Source organism: Aphis gossypii, chromosome 3, assembly GCF_020184175.1.
Source record: "Aphis gossypii isolate Hap1 chromosome 3, ASM2018417v2, whole genome shotgun sequence".
In the NCBI taxonomy this organism is placed as follows: domain Eukaryota; kingdom Metazoa; phylum Arthropoda; class Insecta; order Hemiptera; family Aphididae; genus Aphis; species Aphis gossypii.
The window spans coordinates 4,846,431-4,871,065 of NC_065532.1; the positions used below are offsets into that span (position 1 = coordinate 4,846,431).

Here is a 24,635-nt window from a genome sequence, read left to right on the forward strand (position 1 = left end):
AAAAAAATAAAATTTAAGTATTAAAACTATTATTGTGTTTATATTCTTCCCTACAAGAAACTTTTAAATTAGTATATTGGAATTAGAAAATATACTAAATTTATTCATAATTTTTAAAAAATAAATAGATTTTAAAGAACTATATTATTGAAAAAACAAAGTGGTCGAGCATATTTATTATTTAATGAATCGAAAGTATGTTGTCAAATATATTATGGTATATTATTTTAAAACAAATCATGATAGTTGACTAGTCGAGTACAATAGGTATTAATTTAGACCCTTCGACAGTGTCAACTGTCAAGTATGACCATAATCTTTAACGGCTTTTATAATCGTATATTATCATAATCATGAAATAAATTTATTTGAAATTGTAAGTTTTAAAAGTCTAAAATTACTTTGACATTATAATATTATTTAGGTATTATGACTTATTAGTTATTACTATAGCCTTTTGGGCTTTTTAACATTTGTATAAATCTATTTTAGGAGGTGTAACAATTTAATTTCCCGTGTATCGTATATGTATATCAACAATAAGAAATATAGATGGACGTGATATACTAACATATAACTTGGATTTTGGAGTGGAGCATGAAAAATTTAATTTATCATGGAGTGGACTGTGGAGGCAATTCTAAATTCGTGTGAACGTCTGATGAAACGTAAAAACTAAAAACGTTCCAAAATTGTGTAGCTATATATCAATTTTGTTATTATTATCACATAATAAATGAATTTTGTGTTATTATCATTATAACCGTTTTTGTTGTATTAGATAAGGTTATGGGACGCTTAAAATTCCCGCTCGTTGATTATGATAGCCGAATCACAAAATACATGAAAAACCGATTGTTTAACATTAAAACATAAACATTACTACCTCAGACCTCTTAAATGGTAAATGACTCAAATAATTCTTCATGACTTATATTCAATAATTTGATTATTAATATTTAATTTAATAAATTAATGTCGATTTCGTATTGAATTCCGGTGTTTTAGTTATACTGTAAAACATAAATTAACAAATACCTTTATTAATGGATCATTAGTAAGCAGTTAATTGAAAATAACGCTCAAAAAATGTCTTCTTTATCAACTGGTAAGTAGTTTTTTGCTTAATGTAGTTTTAAATAATTCATTAATTTTCTAGTAAGATGAAGATGGATCCTCTATGATTTAGGTATGCTTGGTAAATATGTATTAAATGTTTGTGAATTTAAATATCAAAAATATATATATTCGTTGGTTTATGTACTGTGGTACATTTTAAAATTTATAATAAAAAATATCAACAAAATTCTGTAAAAAATATGAAGTTAAGTTAAGTTAAGTTTTTTAAAGGGACTTTAAAATATACATTTCATCTAGTTAGTTAATCAATAAATATGTACTTACTAAAATTTTATAGATGTAAATTAAATTTCATATCACTTTTACAAAATTTAGAACTTTAAGTCTAAATATCTATCCAAATGCCATAATCTTAATCATTTAATTACTTATCTCTTTTATTGTATGGTTGAGATGTTCAATTAGCATTAAAAAGGTTGGTGTTACTTTTATAGTTATAATTTATAACTTATAACTATACTCATGAGAGATCATTACCACTATTCAACCAAAACTTGTCCTATTTCATACATCAACCGCCTACCAACAGCGGCATATAGTGGGGGAAATAATACTCTGCACCATTTTCTGCATGCTCGTGACAGTACTGCTCTCTCGTAGGCCAGAGTATAATGTTGGATTTGTAATTTTTATGTACTTGCAATATTTTTTCTTTTTGTCTATTAAGTATACACATTGAACATTTAATAAATGTATCTTTGCTCTATTTAAAAAAAAAAAAAAAAAACTTGTTAAGTAATTTTTAGTTTATATTAACAAATTGTTATAATAGTTATTCTAATATCTTAAAGCATACTTAAATGTTGTATTAGTGAAATACTATGTATAATTCTATATTATTTTGTGCATTTATTTTGGTAAACATTTTTACTAGGGTTTATCTGCCATTAGGCTTTTGAGTTTTTTCTTAAGCTTGTTTTAGGGTCTTTTACGATTTTTAATTTTACATAACTTCACAATAATTATTTTCTTTTGTAATTTTACAATATAAATTGTAATACTTACCTAATATTTTTATTTTGTTTTATCTAATACTAATTGAAGTATATATTTAGTTTATATATAAAAAAAAAATATATATATAGTTACACATATATTTAAGCAAAAGGAAGTGTGATCACTGTATGGTTTCTTCCCTCACCCTTTTCATGTTTTTTAATATAATGTAGCACATATTCTTATTATGCCTTTGGGTATAGATAGTATATTTTCCGAGATATTTTCTAATAAAATTATATAAAAAAAAAACTTTAATAAATGATTTACATTTTTTGTTTCAGAAGCTTCAGTAGGAACTGATGTGAGTGATGTAGTTGACATATTGACTGGCCTTCAGTTAGGCGTCATATCTCAAGACTATGTGGACCAAGTTATGAGTAGCCATTATAGTTATTACAAATTTCCTGAATCGTACGAATTAATTGTCATGCCAGATATTGATTTTCCATCAATTATAAATGATGCTTGTGAGTTATTAAACGTTTATTTACAACAACCATCTACACATATATTATGGGATCAATTTTTTAGTGATGATTCATGCTATGTACATCCAAAACCATTAAGTTGTTTACTCAATTGTTACATTCATCATGGACTAAAATTTATAAATGAACCAAGTGCTAGAAAAAATGGATTGTCTGCTACACGTTTATTTTTTTTAGCATCTACATTTATGGGTAGTAAGAATATTGGATTTTATCACATTAGCATACTTACAAAATGCACTGAGTTAGTTAAATCTTGTATTGCCATGTTACATATCACCGGAGGTATAAATAGTGGCGATGATGTACCATTGGAAGAAGATGAAAAGATGGATTTAATGGCTGATTTATTGGCTATTGTTAGAACCATAGCAATAATGGTCAAACGATTTCAATTCTTTGATGAAATTAGTTCTTTAGATATGATTATAGATATAATGATAGATGTAACCCATTTAGAACGAAATTCTGGCAATATTTTAGAACAAGTGCCTACTGAAAACTTAAGCTATGGTATATTAGCATTCAATGCATATTCGGGTTTGACAGATATGTTTAATGACAACTGTGGATCAACACTTGTTATAGGCCAAAAACTTATGCATTGTATGTTATTAGGTTTATTAGTTGATGGACAGCGTGAAATGCAATTGACTACTAGGCAATTTAATACAATTCGTGATCATCATTTGTCATTTATTCGTAAAATAACAAGAAAATTGGGATCTCCATTTGAGCCTGTATTAGAAATACTATTGCAACATTTATTACATCGAGGACCTGAACGTAGTGAATTAAGACCCCGCCAATTTCAAATTATATTAGAGGTTTGGAGATTATGCCCAAATAATGTTCGAATTAAAATTAAATATTATTTATTACGTATGGTATATGATGTAGATATTAAAATACGTATTGTCGCATTGGAGACTCTTTTCAAATTACTTTCAGAACCTGAAGAAATCGAACCTGAAGATCCAACTTTATTACAATTTATGCCAGCAACTAAACATGAGTTTATTGTTGCTGTAATTCTTTCTAAATTTCAAGATTTATTATTAACAGTTCGTTCAAAAGCGTTTTCATTATTTGCGACTTTGACAGCAGGTCCACCTACTGCTACTGCACATCAAACAGCATTAGCCAAACGTGTGCTTGTTGATCCTTACCTTAAACATGATAATTTAAATCATACATCATTCTGTAAAAAAGATTTTCATGATTTTTATCAATATTTGGATAGTAATATGGCCAATTTTGATCCAAATAATATAAGCAATTTAAATATTTATCCCGGTGCTAAAATATTATTGTGGGTGTTAAATGTACATGCTCGTGATGAACGAGCTTATATTCGTCGTATAAGTCTTACACTCTTGTGTAATTTATTTCTAATTAATAATAAGTTAATGGAAAAATATTATTTAACATTATTAGTAAGTAGTTGTTCAGATAATGCAATGACCATCAGAAAAGTGGCAGTTTCTGGGTTAACTGATTTGCTTTTGAAATATCCTGATAATCAAGATGTGCTTAAGTATTGGTTTAAAGGATTAATTCATTTAGTTGGAGATCGAGATAAAAAAATTCAAGAATTGACAGTTGAATCTATGAATAGAGTTATCTTGAACAATATCAAACCATACTCTGCTAAATTAATTGATGATAATGATCCGTTAGACTATTTACCATGGCGTGTTTTAGACAATGCTTTAAATGAAAATGTATTCAAGTACATGCAGTGCTTATGTGAAAGGTGGCGCATTAATGGATTCCTTACAGATCGTAATGTGAAGGACATAATGACATATGTGGGTTCTTCAAATCATGAATGGACTGTGCACAGCTTATATTTGTTACAGTTAATATCCCAACAATTAACAATTAATAATTTATCACCTATCATTAAATATTTTGATGCACAATTTGATACATGGTTTGTAAGAGAAGAAAATCCTTCTGAACTGAACATTTTGTTAACACATGCACAAATTACAATTGATATATTATCTTTAAATTATAAACGGTTGGACAAAGATACAAAACAAAGATTGTCAAGCACATTTGAAGAACTTTTGTTTTCTTTTAAAATACCAACTCGTCTTATATCTAAATCTTTGGATTTATATACAGTGTTACATAAAGATAATTCTGAAAAACTGAATTCCGGTTTGAAAAAACTGTTTCATGTGATTTGTAATTGTATCGAGACATCTACAAATATGGATAATGAAGAGATTATTATTCGATATATATGTACTCTAGGTGACATTGGTTTATCACAACATTTACAAATCAAACCCAAATTTCAACAATATTTGTTAGACTTTTTAGGAAAACATGATGAATCCGTCTCTTCTGCTTTAAAAACTATTGTTATCTTAACAATTGGTAAATTAAGTATTGTGGATGAACAATTTGCAAAAGAAGCAATAGTTCTGTATGGAACAATATTGAAAAATCCATACCATCCATCAATAAAAATTAATGCTTTAACTGCTTTAGCTGATTTATGTTTACGCTGTACAACTTTGGTAGAACAAGCTATTCCAGAAATGTGTGTTTGCTTGAAAGCTGAAAGTGTTCCTGTCAAAAGAGTAGCATTAAAATTACTTACTGGATTAATATTAGAGGATTACATAAAACTGAGAGATGTAGCTTTCTTTGCTTTGTTGTGCATGCTTGAAGATCCTGATGATCAAGTACGTCAAGAAACTTCATCATTTATTGTTAACTATTTATTGATTAAAAATAAAGATATAATGGAACGGAAGCTAATAGAAGTGATTTTTCATTTTAATGGCTATACTGGAGTGCGTGCAAGTGGTGTTGAAGATTGTTTTACTAATCCTGAGCTAAAGGCATTTTTTTCAATGGAAGGCGATTCAAAGAAAGCATCACGTCATTGTGTTTACAGATTTATGTTAACACATATGTTGGATGATAATAAGTTAAAACTTATGGTGAAAATATTTAATATTTTTGAAGAAGTTGTTAAAGATGTTAGTGCAACAGCTAACAGTGAAGTCAGAGATCGGGCTACTCAAGTTATGAGGGATGCTTTTTGGATTTTAAAAGCTAAAGAAATGGCTTTAACATCTGGAAAACCACGTGAAAACACCAACGATGATGACCCAGGCACATTAGAAAAAGTGGCTGACTTAGCTAAACAAAGAGTAGTTATGGAAACGTATAAGATGGTGATGACTGACTACATAATACCTGGTGTATTGAAATTAAAGTATGAATTAGAAAAGAACAAAAGAAAAGTACCTACTGTTATGAATGATTTGCGTGCCTATTTATGTGCCCTGACTTCGGCTAAATCTCCTATAAAAGCTGAAATTGTAGAATTGTTGTCTGTTGATAGTGATCTAACTGCTGAAATTTTACATGATAATAGGCTTATGAAACAACATAATAAACATTTAGATGGTGAAAATGGTATTGGAGAAATTGAATCTGAAGATGACGATGATGATGACGACCCTGCAACACATTTAATGCAAGATTTGGAGTATGTGACTTGGGCTCAAACAATGCAAATGCGTGAAAAAGCAGAAGAGTCAGGCATGGATGTATCAACACAAGCTCAAATGGAAGAGGAAATTCAACAAAAAGTATCAGAGATATCTATTAATGATGATGATTTGCAAGATGTTGCTGCAGCCAATTTTAGTCAATTGACAGGGGAAGTAACCGTAAGACCTATTAATAGTGATAAGAAATCAGTTTCTAATGACACATTTAAACAAATAACAAATTCTAAAAATAATTCAGTTACTCAATTAACTCCTAAGAAGCGATTATCTAATAATCATACAGCATCCACTGATTTAGATGATGATAACTTACCTGCTTACAGATTGTTTGATTAGTAGAAATTAATTGTTTTTAATTAAACTATGTAGAATAATAGGTGTATATATATATATATAAATGTGTGTATATTATGTGTATAGTTTGTAAGTGTGATTTAATTTAATTTTTCAAAATGTTTACTTTTATAAATTGATTTAAAATAAAAATGTTGATTTTTGCACTATGTAATATTCAATAAACATTAACTCTCCCCTAAGTGTTGGAACTTGGGATAATATTTAACAATAACTAAAATTTATGTTATGGCATATTAATGGGTCACCAATCAGTAATCAATATTATATTTAATTGGTAAGTAATATCACTGATTATATATTATAATTTATAATTATATATTATATATTATAATTTATAATCAACAGTAATACATATAGGTATTGTAAATAATATAAATCAAAATATTTGATTGATGGGCTTAGAATTAAAATATATTGAAATTTGTGAATATTTTAAACGATATGTTTGATAGATTTTACAACTTAAATTTTTAGTTTACTTAACTAAACTGGTATATTATAACAAAATATTCTTTAGTTAAATACAACTCAATCTAGAATTTTCAAAAAAATTTTTAATTATATACTTGGCATCTTGATTATTAAAACTGCTCAAGGATAGTTACATAGTACTAATCGGAAAAAAGTATATTTTATTTTAGTGAATTATCCTAAATTTGTAAGTATATTTACTTAGTAGGTACCTAATGAACAATGCAACATTTTGAGAAGTTAATGTAGGGATGCATTTAGCTCTATAAATAAATATTAAATTAGGTACTGATATTTCAAATTTTACGAAAAATGTCTATTCACAGAAATTTTCGATAATGATTACAGTAGGTACAAGGTCTCTTCAATTTGCAAAGTACTTAGTACTTAATCAAAAAATAAATAAATTGTCTATTATATTTTTATACAAGTAATTTTAAGTACAAAATAATAATCTTTAAAGTAGATGACTGAACTAAAAACAATAAAGATAATAGGAATCTATTCTTCATCATCTGATAGCTTCTAGAACGTTTTATCTCCGTGACTAAAGATATTTGATATTTGGTCCCTTGTGGCTTGGAAATTTTAATTTAAAACATTTATTGGTTCATATAATCAAATATTGGTGTATTGAATTGAAACTTGAATTAAAATGCACATGAAATGATTCGTATGCATTAGTTTTTAAATACTTATCAACTACTTATGCAATTTATAACATGTTCCTAAAGAGTTGTAAACTTGTAAAGAATGAATCAACTCTTATTTGATTATAATGTTTAACATTGTTAACAACTTTTTAAAGTTATTTTTAACAATATTGCACCTATTTTTATGTTCTTTAAATGTGCATTAATTTATCAAGTAATAAATAAAAATTTGAAGACGAGTTGTTTTTAGATATAAGTGATGATTCGAATGATGTTGATACTAGGTGGTAATTCATGCACGTATTTAATAATTTAATAATTCAAAATTATTTTGATTTGTGTGGTCTCAAATTCAGCGAACGTTTTAGATTTTTGCAAGTGTAAGTTGTTTTCAGAAATTGAAAAGTGGCAGGTGTATAAGTGGAATTAACTTCAAACATTCAAGAAAACTGAGCGTGTTGATTTCGATAGTATCGAAATATAGACGTTTCGAAGAAAAACGAGCGTACAAGATACAAACATACAATAGTCGAAAAAAAGATATATATTTAAACTATTTAAAGTGTATCGAATATCGATGTATTATATCAATTCGTATTGGGAATTCGGTTTCATATTTATTGTTTCTTACCACGAATTGAAATAGTTAAATAGACACGGTAATACGGTAGGACGTAGGTACCCACAACCTTTGAAGACTATGATTCATTGATAATGGTCAACGGATTATCTAGTTTAAATTTATTCTTCACACAATAATAATTTAAACGTTCACGAAGTATTGAAATTTGAAGTATACTTAAGAGTCTTATATACATTTTGTAGGCCAGATTAAGGCCTGATTTTTGAAATTATAATTATAAAAACTAAAATACCTATGCATTTGAATAATGCACAATGTTTGTTATTTTTCAAATAAATCTTTTTTCTAGCATTATTTAAATTAAAATTAAAATTTAGGCTTGATTCTGACCTGTAGGCTGTAAAACCTCTCATCTTAAGATAAAAAAAAATTATGTGTGTAGGTACATAAAAATCCGACATTTGCGTGAAGGTTTTTTTCTGTAAAAACATTTTTGTTCATCTAGGTAATGATAAATACCTAAAAATCTAAATAGTACTTCAATAAAATGGTGATCGAAATCGTTTATAGACTTTAGCGTGCGTGTGCTTTGTGTCACACAAACAGTATCCAGTATTGTCGGTTTTGCATATACTATTAATACTAGGTATATAGAAAGGCAAAATCAGAATAGGCTATAATACGATAAATTAGCGAAATATTTTGTAATTTTTATAATCTATAGAAAATGTCAACAAAAATATTTGGTGATGGCATGAGAGCTTCAAGTTCTTACGATTAAGAATAACAATAATTAAAAATTAAAAGTGGTAATAAGACTTTTAAATATATAGTAGAATTAAATAATTATTATTTATTAGAGCTATCAATAATGTGATTTCCGGTTGATAATTTGTTATAATAAATAATAATAACTTCTATCTAACGATAACGCAAGAACTAATATAGATTTAATATTTATCTTTTCTAATATTAAATATAGATTTATTATATTAAAGTATTAAACCATGGTTTAAGATATCTTAAATCGTGTATTAAACACACTAAAAAAAAATGCATGAGCATTGAGCATGACCCATGCGCCGCCGATATCACACGGCTAAGTGTTATTGTAGACATTAGTGCATTATAATTTATAGCTCACTCTGCACTCGCACTATAATGTAGAATAGATTTACAGTTTACACATTTACATGAACAGCCCGCGCGCCATTATAACATGTGAATAATTGAATTGCCAAATTTACATCCTTTATTAAATTGGATACACTTAAGAATGAAAGCATAATTTAAATAATTATGTATTTATCATGATTAGCCATGGTTCAAAATACTAGGTTTTAAATTTACCAAAAAATAGAAATGTGAATAATTACTATTTCCTAAAATAATACATGTATCAACCAAAATCAATAGATGGTACTTAGTATGACCTATATATTAAATATATGGAACACAACACGCGTGACAATGTATGGTAAAAATTGTAGACGCACGAGTAATGTTGGCGTAACTTGTATAGGTACGTGTAAGTAGTAAGTACAAACTATATACAAAAATTATAAATAATAGGTAATCAATTTTAATTTGCACTTCATAGTAATGATTAAAATTAATTAGTAATTACTATTAACCGTAAATGATAGGTCGATAGACCAATATTTAACGCACGGCTATAGTCTTGTATTTCGTCTATGATATAAATATAATGTATTTACGATATTATAGTTACTGTAGTGTTTTCACATACTTATGTTGATATAATACGTATCGATTTATGTATAAAAATGTATACATTTGTTGTTGCTATAAACTGTGCACACTGCACAGATTAATTAGGTAATTAAAGATTTAAGAAATAAAAAGTAATACTGGTGGTCGGTGGGTATATCAGGTGTATTGTGTATGGTATACTGGCATAATATGCTTTTATCCATAAATAAATTTTGTTTGTACATTATGTTTTATGATATTATTGATACAGATATGAATATAAAATATAAAATAAATTATTAAATATTAAAATAACATCTAAATCGTCTAATAATCTATTCTATAATCAATGCTTCAATGGTAACAATAAATGCGACTCCAGTGCAGCCTATAATATGGCCAAACACCAGCAGCTTGGGTTGTATATTATGTATAATATAATATGTATGTAATTACCGTGGTTGTGAATTTGTGATACTGATAAACAATGTTACCAAATTATAATATAAGTTTTCCCACACTGCATTTCATAGTATTTGCGGTTTTTCAGGTTCAATCATCAATGTTTTCATGATTTGGTTTAAAACGTTTGTTTTGAAAATCATTTATTAAGTTTATTTTGTAGTACTTAGAACAGTTATATCTTTAATGTTATTTTTTCGATAGTATATTTGGTTAAAATGTAATGGATTAGTTTAAGGTTTCGATATTTGTACGCGTAGTATAAAAGTGTTTTCATAAATTCAGTGATATCATTTTTTAAAGGTTTATAAAATCTAAACCTTGCCACCATGTAAGAATTTAATTATATTATAATATATATCTTTAGTAGAATACTAGCATTAAAAAAATATTATTAAATATACCTTATGTTTGTTGTTACGTTTTACTGACTGCTTTTACGTTACATGCTATTATATTTATATTTGTCATAGGTTCAAGATTAATAAGTATTTTTATATTTTTAGGTCTCCTCCAATAAGAGGTTTATCACAAGATTGTAGAGATTCCTTATTGCATGAATTGCAGAAATTCATTTCGTCCGATACAATATGTAACCATATTATTTATAAATAGCGTTTTACAAATTATTAACATTTAATTATATACAGATTTTGTAATCATTTAATATAATATAAACTATGATGAAGCTGATAAAATTATAAATATATACTCATCGTAAATATATTATGTTAATAATAAATTCATAGGGATGATAGTTATAACATAAATTTTAAATCTAGAATAATCATGTTTGGTTTTCACTGTTTTTCATCTTATTATTTACTTATGATTGTGGTATTCATACAACCATACCATTTAAATTCTTGTTTATTTCTTTTGTTGATACGTTATATAATAATATTATATTATTGAATGATAATGTATAAAATTTGAGTATAAGAATTTATGCTTGAAAAAATTTTAAATATTAATTTGACATAAAATTAAGAACACATTTTTTAAATAAATATATACTTAATATATTTTTCATTGTTATATAATATATATCTTAGTTAACTTAATATTATTATATATTTTTTTTTAGATACAAAATTAAATAATTTAATACCTTCCTTATAATATTAAAAACATAATATACATTCATTTGTTTTAGCTTACACGTTTCCATCTTCATTGACATCAGATGAACGTAAATACTTACACTTAAAAAGTGCTGAACTTGGATTAAAATCTAAAAGCTACGGGTTAGTAATGACTGTTCGAAGTACATTTTCTGCAATAAATAAAGCATAATTATATTTTAAGGAGTATTATTTAAAACGATTATAGATAGAACTATTATGGTATCAATAGACCAAATATACCAAATATATGTAAAAGTACATTGGTCTATTATAGTAATTTAACTTTTACTTAGTTATTACAGATTTACTATGAATTATGTTACTTGATGAAATATATTATTATGGTACTAAATGTTTTTTTTAATAAACCAGTTAAATTAAAGTATTTTAAAAATTATTATTTAGTTCATAAAAGTTAATTTGTATAATTTATAAATGTAAATGTAATTTTTTTTTTAAATATTTATACTTGTTGACATTGGTATACAATTTTAAACCCACTGATATGTTTTCGACTCTTGTTTCTTAAAATTAAATGGTGAAAACTTTTTTAAAATTTCAGAAAACCTGGTCATAGATCAATAACAATTAAAATGGATAAAACAAAAGTTAATAGTAAGGCTTGCAGTATAGAAGTAACTGCAGTTTCAAATGATATAATGAAAAAAATCTGTGATCATATTCCTATTACTAAACAAATGTATGATGAATTACTTCCAAATCCTATGAAACCATATCGGCGAATGGCAGGTATGTAAATGCTAAATAGGGTTAATTTCTAAGGTATATTCTTAATAACAGTTAATAATAATTTTACTCAGGGTAACTTAAGGGACAAGGGTAATATACTTTTAAATAATTAATTGATACATATTTATCTATATATTTTATTGTTAATAGAAGTTTTCATAGAATAGTATGAAGCTTGGGATATCTACATTTATTTAAGCAACAATCACAATGGAGTGTTTAATAATTATATAGTGTATACTTAATTAAATAAATCTAAATTATATGAAAAAATAATTGAGGTAAAATTTGGAAAGGAGTTCTTCAACCCTTCCGGTGCTGACTAAGGCTTGAATATGGAAAAATGGATAGTTTCATATTTTTCAAATTTAATTCTAACAAAACAATCTCTTAATGTCAAAAGTGTGTAAAAATCTAAAACTTAAGTTGTATAACCTAATATTAATGAAATTATTATACATTTTTTTGAATTTCGAAAATGTAATTTTGATATTTTCTGCGATTTTCTTAAATAGTTAAATAATTATTAATATTAACTAAAATAGTAGTAGAGAAAATGTATAAATAAAAATTAATTTGCTCTGTTTTGGGAAACCTTCAAATCATCTAGACTTGGTCTTTGACAATATCATTAAAATATTTTGATGATCAATAAAATTAGTTAGTGATTTTTTTTTACTTTTGTTGTACTGTTTATCATCTCCGTATATATTGGATACAATGTTATGAAATTCATTTAAAATTTTGAATATCAAATCTTTCAAAATTTTTTATTGATTTTGATAAAATTTGATCAACAAGAAAATCTTAGCTTCTGAAAATAAATGTATTTCAACAAATACTTTTTTATTAATTTTTTTCTACTTGTTCATAATGTTGATGTTTATACTTATTAATTAAAGAAAATTGATGATGTTACACATTAATTGTTTCTGTGTTATTATATTAATAGCGGTTAATAAATAAATAAATAAATTTGTTGGATGCAATTTATTTATTAATATTGTCTATAATTATATAGTTTTTTTTAAATTTTTTTTATAAAAAGTAATAATTTTGTTATTCAAAAAATTTTCTATTGAGTTTGGAGCAGTGAGCATTCATTTAACATACCACATAACATTTATTAACGGTAAAACTAATTATTTTATTCTAATTCTATTTTTAAATAATATAATAAATTATAATTACAATTATAAGTACATTTTGTTTGTTGATACGGTTAGGTTAGAAGTAATTTATTTTGAAAATTGTATAATATTTCACTCTGAAATCTGAATACATAGTTGTTAATAACAAAAAGTTTAAAAAATATGTATAGAAAATAAAAAAAATAACCATAAAATATGTAAAATAAAATGTAGGTATTTGGATTTGTATTGAAATAATTCAGATTTGTATATCTGATGATTTAGTACTCATTTGGTAAAATTCCATGCATTTTTGGGCCTTAATAATCTATTCTAACATAAACATTGATTGCTGTTTTTCGATAGTTTTGTTTATTATCTTATATATTAATACTTCTATTCTTATTATAAATATAAATCATAGATTTATATGTATACTGCTGGTATATTAAAGAGTAATTATGTTTGATTATTATAAGGATCACCCTATCCCTCCTAACAAACCACCACAATCACCATATCCATTATTTAATGTAACAGCTCTAATACAATATTAGTTAAAAGTTAAGTTTAATTTTTATAATATTGAATAAATATATTTTTTGTTACTTATGCATCTATGTTTAGAATGAATTAACTAACAAATGTTTTATGTTTTTTATTTTTTATATACATACATATTTAGTGGCAAATTGTAAAAGAAATCTTCCTCTCATGTGTGATAAACCCATGTCTATACCTCGTTTTGCTGTTGATGAAGATTTATTATTAACAAGGAAAGCTTTACCAATATGGGCAAAAAAAGGACAAATAACTAATGCAATTGAGAATAATCCTGTTGTAATCATTACAGCTGAGACTGGTTCTGGAAAAACCACTCAAGTATAAACAATTATTGAAATACTAATTTTTAAATTTACTTTCTAACACATACTTTATAATAATAAAAATTTTAAAACAATTTACAAGCCAATTATATATTTTTATATTGTTATAAGAGTTCAATATGTTTATTTTTTAGATTCCACAGTTCATAATTGATGATAATGCTGTAAAAAAAAGACCATGCCGAGTTATATGTTGTCAACCAAGAAGAATTGCAGCTATATCAATGGCTGATAGAGTGTCTAATGAGCGTGGAGAAAGTATTGGAATGAGTACTGGATATCAAGTTAGGCTTGAAAGCTGGTAATATAATTATTTGTATTAATATGCATCATCTTATTGATTTTTAAATGTATACAATTTCAAATCTAGTGTCAGTCAAGATACAACAATTATATATTGTACGACTGGTGTTTTGACAAGGACACTTATGGATCGGCATCAAAAGGACAATGAACCTAACAAAGGGATGTTGATGAATGTTTCTCATGTAATAGTAGATGAAGTTCATGAGCGTGATAAACATGTAGACTTTCTTCTTATTGCATTGCGTATGATTTTACCAAAATATAATCATTTGAAACTTATTTTAATGTCTGCTACAGCAGATATACACCTGTTTTCAAATTATTTTGACAACTGTCCTGTATTGAAAGGTAGAAATCAAATTACATATGTATTGTAAATAATAATTTCTAACAATATATGTATACATTTTTAAATTTTTAGTGGAAGGAAAAATTTTCCCTGTACAGAATTATTTTTTAGAAGACATTTTAGACACGTAAATATCTTAATATTTTAATTATATTAATTATAAGAACTATTATTACATTTTAAGAATTAAACTTATTTTTCTTATATTATAGAATTAAATATGAGTCTCCAGCAATGGCAAGAATAAAAAATAAAACTAAAATTGGTTATTGGGATAATGATATTGTAGAAAAAACTGTTGAAGCTGTCCAGACTTTGAACCTTAATGAACCAGTATTAAATATATTAATATTTTTATAATTATAAAGTATTTTATTATATTTATTTTTTACTTATTAGATTACTACATTGATGCCTGATCAAGAATGGTTAAAATCAGAACTAGATGATTGTATGCACCAAATCTGGTTCAATGCTGAAATTGAGCAAATTGATAGAATGATTTATTACATTATGTCAGAAGGAATTCCAGTAGATTATCAAGTATTTATTTAAATATTTATTTTATAAACATTGCTTTGTACTTACTGTATAATTTTGATACAATTCAACAGTTTTTTTTTAAATATCAAAAGTTAATTCATTGTGATTCAGACATTGTAGATTTCTTACACATTAAATTAATTACTTGGGTAGATCAGTAGATCATTGATAGGGCTCAGATTTGAATATCTAAAAACATGAATAAATGATTTTAAGTAAATATGTAAGCATGATTAAAAAATGTGTAAAATTAATCTCTTAAAACAGTTAAAACGCTTAATAGGGCATAGGAAAAAATAAATAAAATAGCTTAATAGTGAAATAATAATTTTCAAAATTCAATTTTCTGGGTTAAGTGATTTATTGACATTTTGCTTTGATACTTTCTACTAGGCTTTCTACTGATGAATTACTGAAACAGAAGCTTCAAGCCTATTATTTATAGAATGAATTATGTTTATGTCATTGGAAAGCTTTATATTTGTTTTACAAATGTACAACATAAAAAATTTTATTTTTAAAATTAGGATAAATTAATATATTATGAAGCTTACAATTAAGATTATCTTTAAAAAGATTTTGTTTTCAATCATTAAAAATTAAACTTATATTTAAACAAGACAATTTAGACTAAAATATTATGATCATAAAAATAACATTGTGAAATGATTCTTTTAATTTAAAAAAGGATTTTGTTTTTAAATTTAAAAAAATATTTATAATAAAAATGGTCTTCCCAATTTTTTTTATAAAATATTTGTTTTAATGGATAATTATACCTAGACAGAATAATCATTATTCATTAGTATTAAATTTTATTTTTAATAAACTTCTGGCTGAGTATGTTTCTAGAATTCATTATTGCTCAAATTATAATGAAGACTAATATTTGTATATAATAAATACATATTTATCAACAATTGAGTATATTACTATAAAGTTATTAATGAAACTAATTAATTAAATTTTGATTTAGCATTCAGATACTGGTGTAACTTTATTGATGCTTGTAGCAGTTCATGGATTAAATGATTATGTTTCTACATTATTAAACATGGGTGCTAATCCAAATATACGAACAAGGGTATACAATATGGATGCAGCTACTTGGGCAGCAGAATTTAAGCAATTCGATACTAGAGATTTGATTATTAACAATAAAGGCATTCTTACCCAAACAGATATCCAGAAAAATGAAAATTTGGATGAAGTAGAAATTAAAGAAAGATTAGAACTATATAAAAAAAGTTTACCTCCTAACATTATAATTGATGCCTATTTAATTTCTTATCTCATAAAACATATAATTTTAAAAAAAAATGCCGGTAATTACATTTAGTTTTTGGTAGTTGAAAATAAAAAGTCAATAATGCGTATTGTTTTAGGTTCTATTTTAGTATTTTTGCCTGGATTTGAAGATATGTCTATGGTTAATAAAGTTATTGTTGAAGAACTTATTAATAAAGATAATTTAAAAATCACAATTTATATGTTACATTCTATGATGCAGGTAATATTTATTATTTTATTATCGATTATTTTAAGTGTTTAAATTCTATTGATATTTTTTTAAAGACATCTGATCAACGCAGAGTTTTTCAACCAGCGCCTAAAGGTCATCAAAAAGTTATATTAGCAACTAATATTGTAGAAACAAGTGTTACAATCAATGATGTTGTATATGTGATTGATTCAGGGAGAGTAAAACAGGTAAATTTTATTTTATTTTTAACTTAAATTATTTACTGAAAATTAAGTTATTAATTAATACGATATTAGATAAGATTTTAAAAATAAACTGAACATTTTATACTTATTTCTCTAGAAAGGTTACAATGCTTTTAACGGTATTAGTTGTATGAATGTAAATTGGATATCCCAAAGTTGTGCAAAACAAAGAGCTGGTCGTGCTGGAAGACTATGTGCCGGTGAATGTTATCGGCTTTATACTAGAGAACATCATTGCCATATGGCATCTCATGATGTACCTGAAATACTTAGAATGCCTTTACAAGTAAATATATACTACAATACTACATGCAATATAATAAAAAAAAAATAAAGTTTTCCTAAAATAATTGAAATATTCTCATCTAATTAACTTTGTTCATGTTAAAAAAAATTATGTACAATCTTATATAGTCTTATTATGTTCTAAAGAATACTTTTATATTTTTATTTTAAATATTGTTAGAAAATTAAATTATGTATCTGTATAACATTAATTTTTTTACTAAACAAAACTATTTTGTAGGAACTTTGCATGTTAGCAAAAGTGATTTCCAATAATATGAGAGTATTAGACTTTTTAGCTTTGGCTATACAACCACCTCCAACATTATCAGTTACATCTGCTCTTGAATATCTTAAGACAATAGAAGCAATGGATGTGAATGAAGACTTAACAGATCTTGGATTTTTTATGTTGGATTTATCTATTGAATCTCATTATGCTAAATCGCTAGTATTTGCTATATTTTTGAAATGTCTGGATCCTGTATTAACTATAATTAGCTGTTTAGCTAATAGGTATAATATATTTTTATAACATATACAGTATTTGTAATAACTATAATATATTATTAACAGAGAACCATTTAACTTAACTCTCAATGTTAATATGAAGACTTCATTAGGATCTATCCGTAAGAAATTAGCTGGTGATTCATTAAGTGATCATATAGTCCTCTTGCGTCTATATCAAGTAAGAAATAGATTGAAATATAAAGTATGGTTATGGTGTATGTATTCATACAGACAAATTATTGCATTTCAAACTATTGTTTCTATATTCTACATTTTTTATATATTTAGAAATCTTAAAATTCTACAATGTTCTGCCGTTTTTGATATGATCTCATTTAAAATGGATAGAAATAATACATCTTTTAAATATGCATATTAAAAAGTCATAATTTTTTTTTCTAAGTTACACTAATTAACTTTTTATTAACTTAAAAAAGAAAAATTTCTAAGATTGATTTTGAAACATTTATCTACTGATGAGATTTTAATAATAATTGTGTTGTATTATTTAGGCTTTTAATGAAGGAAATATGGTTGATAGTGATTTATTTAACCTTGTTTCACAATCAATTATGGGATTAATTACACAAACAAGAACTCAATTATTAGGCCAGTTAAGAGCATTAGAACTAATTCAGACTCGTCCTGGACCTAACGATATTAGGGATGTAAATATTAACTCAAATAATTGGGCTGCTGTTAAAGCTTGTTTATTAGCTGGATTGTATCCAAATTTGGCTAAACTAGATAAATCTAATCCAAGGCCAATATTGAAAACAAAGTAATTAGTAACATTTTTATATAAAATAAGAATAGATAAAAGTATGAATTGTAATTTCATCATTTTGTAATGCTATAGGACAGAAAAAAGTGTTATTTATCACGGATCAAGTGTTTTGCGTGAAAATTATGTCAAAGATTTACCATCGGAATGGATAATATTTGAAGAATTAAGTTCTTTCAATACTAAAAAATTTATAAAAAACTGCACAGTAGTATCATCTATGTCAGTTGCACTTTTTTCTAGTGCTATGAAATTACCTCAAGATTCAGTTAAAACAGGGGGTAGATTAAATAAACCTCAAGGATTAGTTAATACAGATGATGGTAAATTAAATTTTATATACATTGGAACCTCAATAAATCAGCCTCTATAAGAAAAAATTTTGATAATTTGATGAAATGCCTTTGCCCCTGCCTTACAATATATATGTTGTAAATGTTCTGTAAGTTGAATTTTTGATAACTCAAATTTTTTTTGCCTCCAATCCATTCGAGTTATTGAGGCTCCACTGTATATTGTATTATGGTTTTACTGCTATGAATGATTTTAAAAATAAACTTTTCATTTTCATAGATGATAGTGATGACAGCGCCGAAAGTGATGATAATTTGGGAACGTTAAACTTGGATGGTTGGACTAGTTTCGTTGGAAGTGCAGATGATATTGCAAAAATATTAAACATGCGATTATGTCTTACTTTAGCTTACCGAGAATTTCTTAAAAATAAAATGATCTCTCAACATAGTGTAAATATATTAATTTAATATTTTGTGTTTTTAATAATCTAATATGTTATATTTTTCATTTAGTCTTTCAGTAGTGTTGTTCAAGGAGTTGTAAAAATATTATCTTATGAAGATAAGGCCATAGGGTTGGAGGCTCCAGATGATGTTGGTAAACGTCCAAAAGAAAATAGTAATAAAGGTTAGCTTTTAAAAGTATATAACAGCGATCTTTGGTAGTGACGTCATTGGGTGGCTTCCTTCTAATGTTTATGAATATTCTGTTACTTATTAGCACATATACTTTGTACCCTAGGACACAGATTCAATTGTATATATTTTGTAAAAAAAAAAAAAAAAAAAATATAGTAATAATAATAATTGCAATCTATCTAGATCTGATATAAGTTTATTATATTTATTTTGTTTATTAGGTCGTCATAGCAAAAATAATGACAGTTCTTCTTTTCGCAAATATCCATTTGGTCAACACTCTCAAAATAAAAGTAAATTTTATTATTTATTGCATTTATACTTTTAATTTAATAAAACAATCTTAATTAACAGGTTACACTGATAGCAGCTCAAGCTTTAGAACAAATAGAAATAGTTATAACATGCCCAGTAAGTTATTTATTGCTATTTTTAAACAAAAAAAGTTAAATAACTTTTCTATACTTGGTTCAAGTCGAGAAACATAGTCAGTAACAACCACCCATTTGTCTTCCCTGACGACTCAACTATTTTTATGCCTAACATGTAGTTAATCCATGCACAGTTGTTCACTGATTGTTTCTTAACTTGAATACAGTATATTATATTCTTTTTGTATTAAAATGGATTCATAGCAACTGATTTACACCAGCTAGATTTTCTGGAAGAAATTAGATATTACGACATGGTGGAAGGGTTTGGACAAAATTAGTAGTCTCTATAATTCCAAATATTAATAAGTGCAATAGTATTTGATTTTATTTGATTAGATAATAATATGTAACAATAATACTTACTATTCGTATGTATCTACAAAAAAAAAAAAATAATAATAATTGTTTGGTTTTAGATAATAGAGGTACAAGTAATAGACATTATCAACAGAGTTATTCATCTCCAAGTACATCTCAGGTCAACAATAACTACAATAATTGGTAATAATACAGACTAATTTTTATTTAGAAACAGTATTATAATAAATATAACTTCACTACTCACATTAAAGCAGACTTTTTTTTTAATAAATATAATTTATTGTTATTTTATTTAAGTAAAATACTTTTGTTATTTAGTTTCTTAATTAAAACATAATCTGTAAGTTTAAGTTACTACCTAATTTTATATTGTTTTAAATATTTACTAAGAAAAATATGTTCCATAAAAATTAATGAGTTCATGATTAATTTAATAATTTGTTGCTTTTCTTGATTAAATAATAATTCATTGAAAATTAAGTATTTTTAATTAAATTTTTTTTATAAATGTAATAAGTTTAAAAATATTCATTAATATAATGAATGTTATTAAACCATTCAATTATACTTTTAAATTGCCACTAGTCCTATTTAAGGGCATGTGATATTTTTTCAATGACTTTTGGAAATCATTTTATGATATATTATTTTTTACAACAAATTAAGATCTTTTATAGTATAAACATTTATTGTCATTACTAATTAATATGTGATATTGTTAATATTATTTTTTAATTAAACTTTTTCTATTTGTGTTAATATTTAATGACTCACAAGCCTATAGTTAAACAATATGAGATGATTATTTTCAAAGTACTTAAAGATTTAAATTTGTAATTCTTGTTATTTATATAGGTGTTTATGGGTTTTTGGAGAATTTTGTATTTTGTGATATGTAAACTATTCATTTTTAATTATGTTAAAATTTTAAACTTAAAATACATTATACTATGATCATTATGATCTGTTTAATATTGTTATTAATATGTATACTGTACAGTATTACCAAAGAAAGAGTTTATTTAATGTAAATCAATAAAATATTTTTAATGTGTTAAGAATATTTTATTTTTGTTATTTACTGCTCTTTAATAAAGTACTCATTAATATTGTAATAATATACTTACATTAAATTTAAATTTAAATCATATAAGTTTTTATGTTATTTTATGGATATTAATTGGTGATTCTGTAGTTTTTAAATAAAAAAATATATTTTCATTTATGCAAATTTATTATTATTATAATTTATAAATATTTTTTAAAAGGTGATACGAAATATTATCTATTGAGTAAAGATATTTGGTAAATAATTATTGTTAGCAACTGGCAGTATGCTGTGAAGTTGACTACAATAATTAACTAATCTAGTATAGTGTAAAATGTTGAACAGCATTTCATTATACAATAATATTATACATTATGCTCTACAGAAACATACCACAAGATTCTGAGTGGATTAAGATGTTTTAACAATGTTTTTTATTTATTTTAATTTGTATATTAATAAGTAATTGAAACAATGATTCAATTTTCAACTTAGAGGATGGTTTCCTAAATATCAGGTTTCTTATATAAAATTAGATATAGTTTTTTTTTTTTTTTTTTTTTAGAGACAAAATTATAATTAGGTACTAGAGAAAAAAAATATAAGGAAAAACATGAATTTTTAACCAAAACTAATGTTCCTATTATTTTTTTTTTAAACAAATTACCATGGACACTTTACATTTTCACTTAGTATGTTATAATTGTTCGTGGATAGTCAGTGTAATTTTCAAAATATGACTAAAATATTTGAAATTTTAATATAATGTTCTTCGTAAGTTGTTCATTTACCAACTAAAAAATATCAAACATTTGTAAATTATATTTTATTTTTACTATTACAAAATAAAAATAAAACGAGTCAATATACTTTATTTTATTCCGTACGTATTACCACAGATTAGAATAATATTATAATGTATTATCGTGCCTATATGTATTACCTACAAATCAATTATGATTTTTACTGAAATCTTATCTTTAAAAAGTATATGGCATATAATATCTTTAAGACCTATATTTATATTGGTTCCGGGTTCGTTTGCACCTATTAAAATGTGGACTTCCCTTAACATTATTAACAATTGTTACTTCTCGCCTAATTACTAGTAAGTATCGATCTAGTTAACGATCAAATTGCTCCACAAAAATGCATAAATTGTTGCACACTAGTATTATTACCTATAATTAATAATTATTAAAATTACTTGTTAATTATAATGATTAAATTTTAATGAACTTTTCTATAATTTCTATTATCTAGTTAAAGAAAAAAGACTTAATTTAATTACACATTATTAATTTACAAGTTCGATACCTATACACTTTTTAATAATATAGAAAGTTAATATACTATAGTTAATTTCTATATCCAACCACCATACAACATCAGTTTAACATTCATTATTATTGGTCAATTATAATTTTAATATAAGTATAATCTAATTATAAAATAATTTGTTTTTCAACAAAATCTTATATAAATTACCATGTTCAGCTTGTAGACAAAATATTTATGGATAGTACTTTTTATCTACTGTGTGTAATATTTTTTTCAGCTTTTTACTTCTTACTACCATACAAATGTATAATAGACACAAATATGCGCCATCGTTAGGTTAGGTATGTCGTTGAAAAATGTTCAGAAATTAATTGATCATTCAGTTTATCGAAAATTATTCCCGATTTTGAAGAAGCTATGCATGTCGGTGCAAAAAAATATAGCCAGAATTACAGATCGTTGGATGCCGATTTCATTTGACATAAAATTGGTGGAAACACATTCAAAGTCTTGGTAAATATATATTTGAATACGCATACAATAATATATTTTTTTATTTATATTTTTTTATGTATTATTAATATTATTTATATTTATTAGTATATATTTTTTTTTTAGGATTACCAAAATAATACAAATATGAATCAAGTGAAATAGGTAATTTGCTAAAATGCGGGTATTCGACTCAACCATTATTGAATCAGGAAGAAGTAAGCGATTGCTTTACGACAGATTTGATGTCATTTTGTTCAGACGATGAAAGAGTAATAAAGTTCTGCAATTATTTAGTTGAATATTTTATTATTGATGAAGAAGTAAAATTCAATCTACGCATTAGGGCACCAAGGGAAATAACATCGGGGGTCTAGGACATTTCGGCTCGGCCGTTTCGACACGGCTGTTTCGGCGCGGCGTTTTTTTTTTTTTTAAACTAACTATTATTATTATGAAAAATAATCTTAATAAAATCGTCAATAGTACGATCCTACCAAATATAGCTGTTATCGTGTAACGTAAGAACCGACTATATGTCTATATAGGTAAGATAAAAGTAGGTATAGGTTATTATTTATTAACCCACAGCAGTTAAGATAAAGTGACGATTATGTATACGTGTAGTGTATGAACACTATGAACTGTAAAGCAATCAGTGTGATCCAGAATCTATAACTTCAGATAATCTTTAGAAGATAATTATATTGGTCAAACTAACCGTAATGGTCGAGGAAGAAGAAATGCGTATTTTCTAGTCCAGTTCTCAACCTGTCATCATTGCTGCACAAAAAATTATACTTACTTAAAATGTCTAATTTATTATCGAACTGCGGACGTGAAATTTTTGTATAAGACGATTTCATGTATATCTTCGACAAATTTAATTTTGACCATACAAAGCGATTTTGGAGGTGTCGCAATAAAGATATATGTAATTGTCGAATTCATACAGGAATCGATGATTATATTAAACAAAAAAAAATTAACGACCATACTATGATTAACTAACTGCTGAAGAGAGTCCCCCTAAAAAGTTAAAAAATATACCGACCTAAATCATCGATTACATAAAATAATTACTAATTAGTGAATATAATATACTATTTAAAGAATTATTAATTCATTTTTTTTAAATAATTATAAAATCATTAGGTATCATGATTTATATTTTAACAATGTAATCATATATTTTTAAAATGTATGTGGGTTATTAACCTACACCTTTATCTTACTTATATAATCGGTTTTTACGTTATACGATAACAGCTATATTTGGTAGGATTGTACTATTGACGATTTTATTAAGATTAT

General features: G+C 25.3%; 2 protein-coding genes and 1 long non-coding RNA gene across 3 annotated transcripts; all 3 read left to right on the forward strand.

The window, feature by feature from the left end:
* Positions 1-804: 804 nt before the first annotated feature.
* Positions 805-6,672, forward strand: LOC114120007 (uncharacterized). Its single transcript, XM_050203932.1, has 3 exons — positions 805-903; positions 1,009-1,108; positions 2,421-6,672. The coding sequence occupies exons 2-3, from the start codon at positions 1,090-1,092 to the stop codon at positions 6,503-6,505; spliced, it is 4,104 nt and encodes a 1,367-aa protein (XP_050059889.1). The 5' UTR covers positions 805-903; positions 1,009-1,089; the 3' UTR covers positions 6,506-6,672.
* Positions 6,673-10,522: 3,850 nt separating this feature from the next.
* Positions 10,523-20,850, forward strand: LOC114120013 (3'-5' RNA helicase YTHDC2-like). The gene is made up of 23 exons (XM_027981770.2): positions 10,523-10,739; positions 10,915-11,000; positions 11,565-11,655; positions 12,098-12,285; positions 14,101-14,297; positions 14,437-14,603; positions 14,673-14,956; positions 15,030-15,084; positions 15,170-15,290; positions 15,357-15,500; positions 16,477-16,825; positions 16,886-17,010; positions 17,076-17,210; positions 17,326-17,514; positions 17,755-18,029; positions 18,090-18,204; positions 18,539-18,807; positions 18,886-19,133; positions 19,384-19,556; positions 19,620-19,734; positions 19,967-20,038; positions 20,100-20,156; positions 20,596-20,850. Coding segments are annotated over exons 1-23 (3,546 nt in total). The 5' UTR covers positions 10,523-10,737; the 3' UTR covers positions 20,685-20,850.
* A 2,261-nt stretch (positions 20,851-23,111) lies between these two features.
* Positions 23,112-23,613, forward strand: LOC126551395 (uncharacterized). The gene is made up of 2 exons (XR_007605297.1): positions 23,112-23,342; positions 23,448-23,613. It is a non-coding gene; the product is annotated as an uncharacterized LOC126551395 (long non-coding RNA).
* Positions 23,614-24,635: the final 1,022 nt, after the last annotated feature.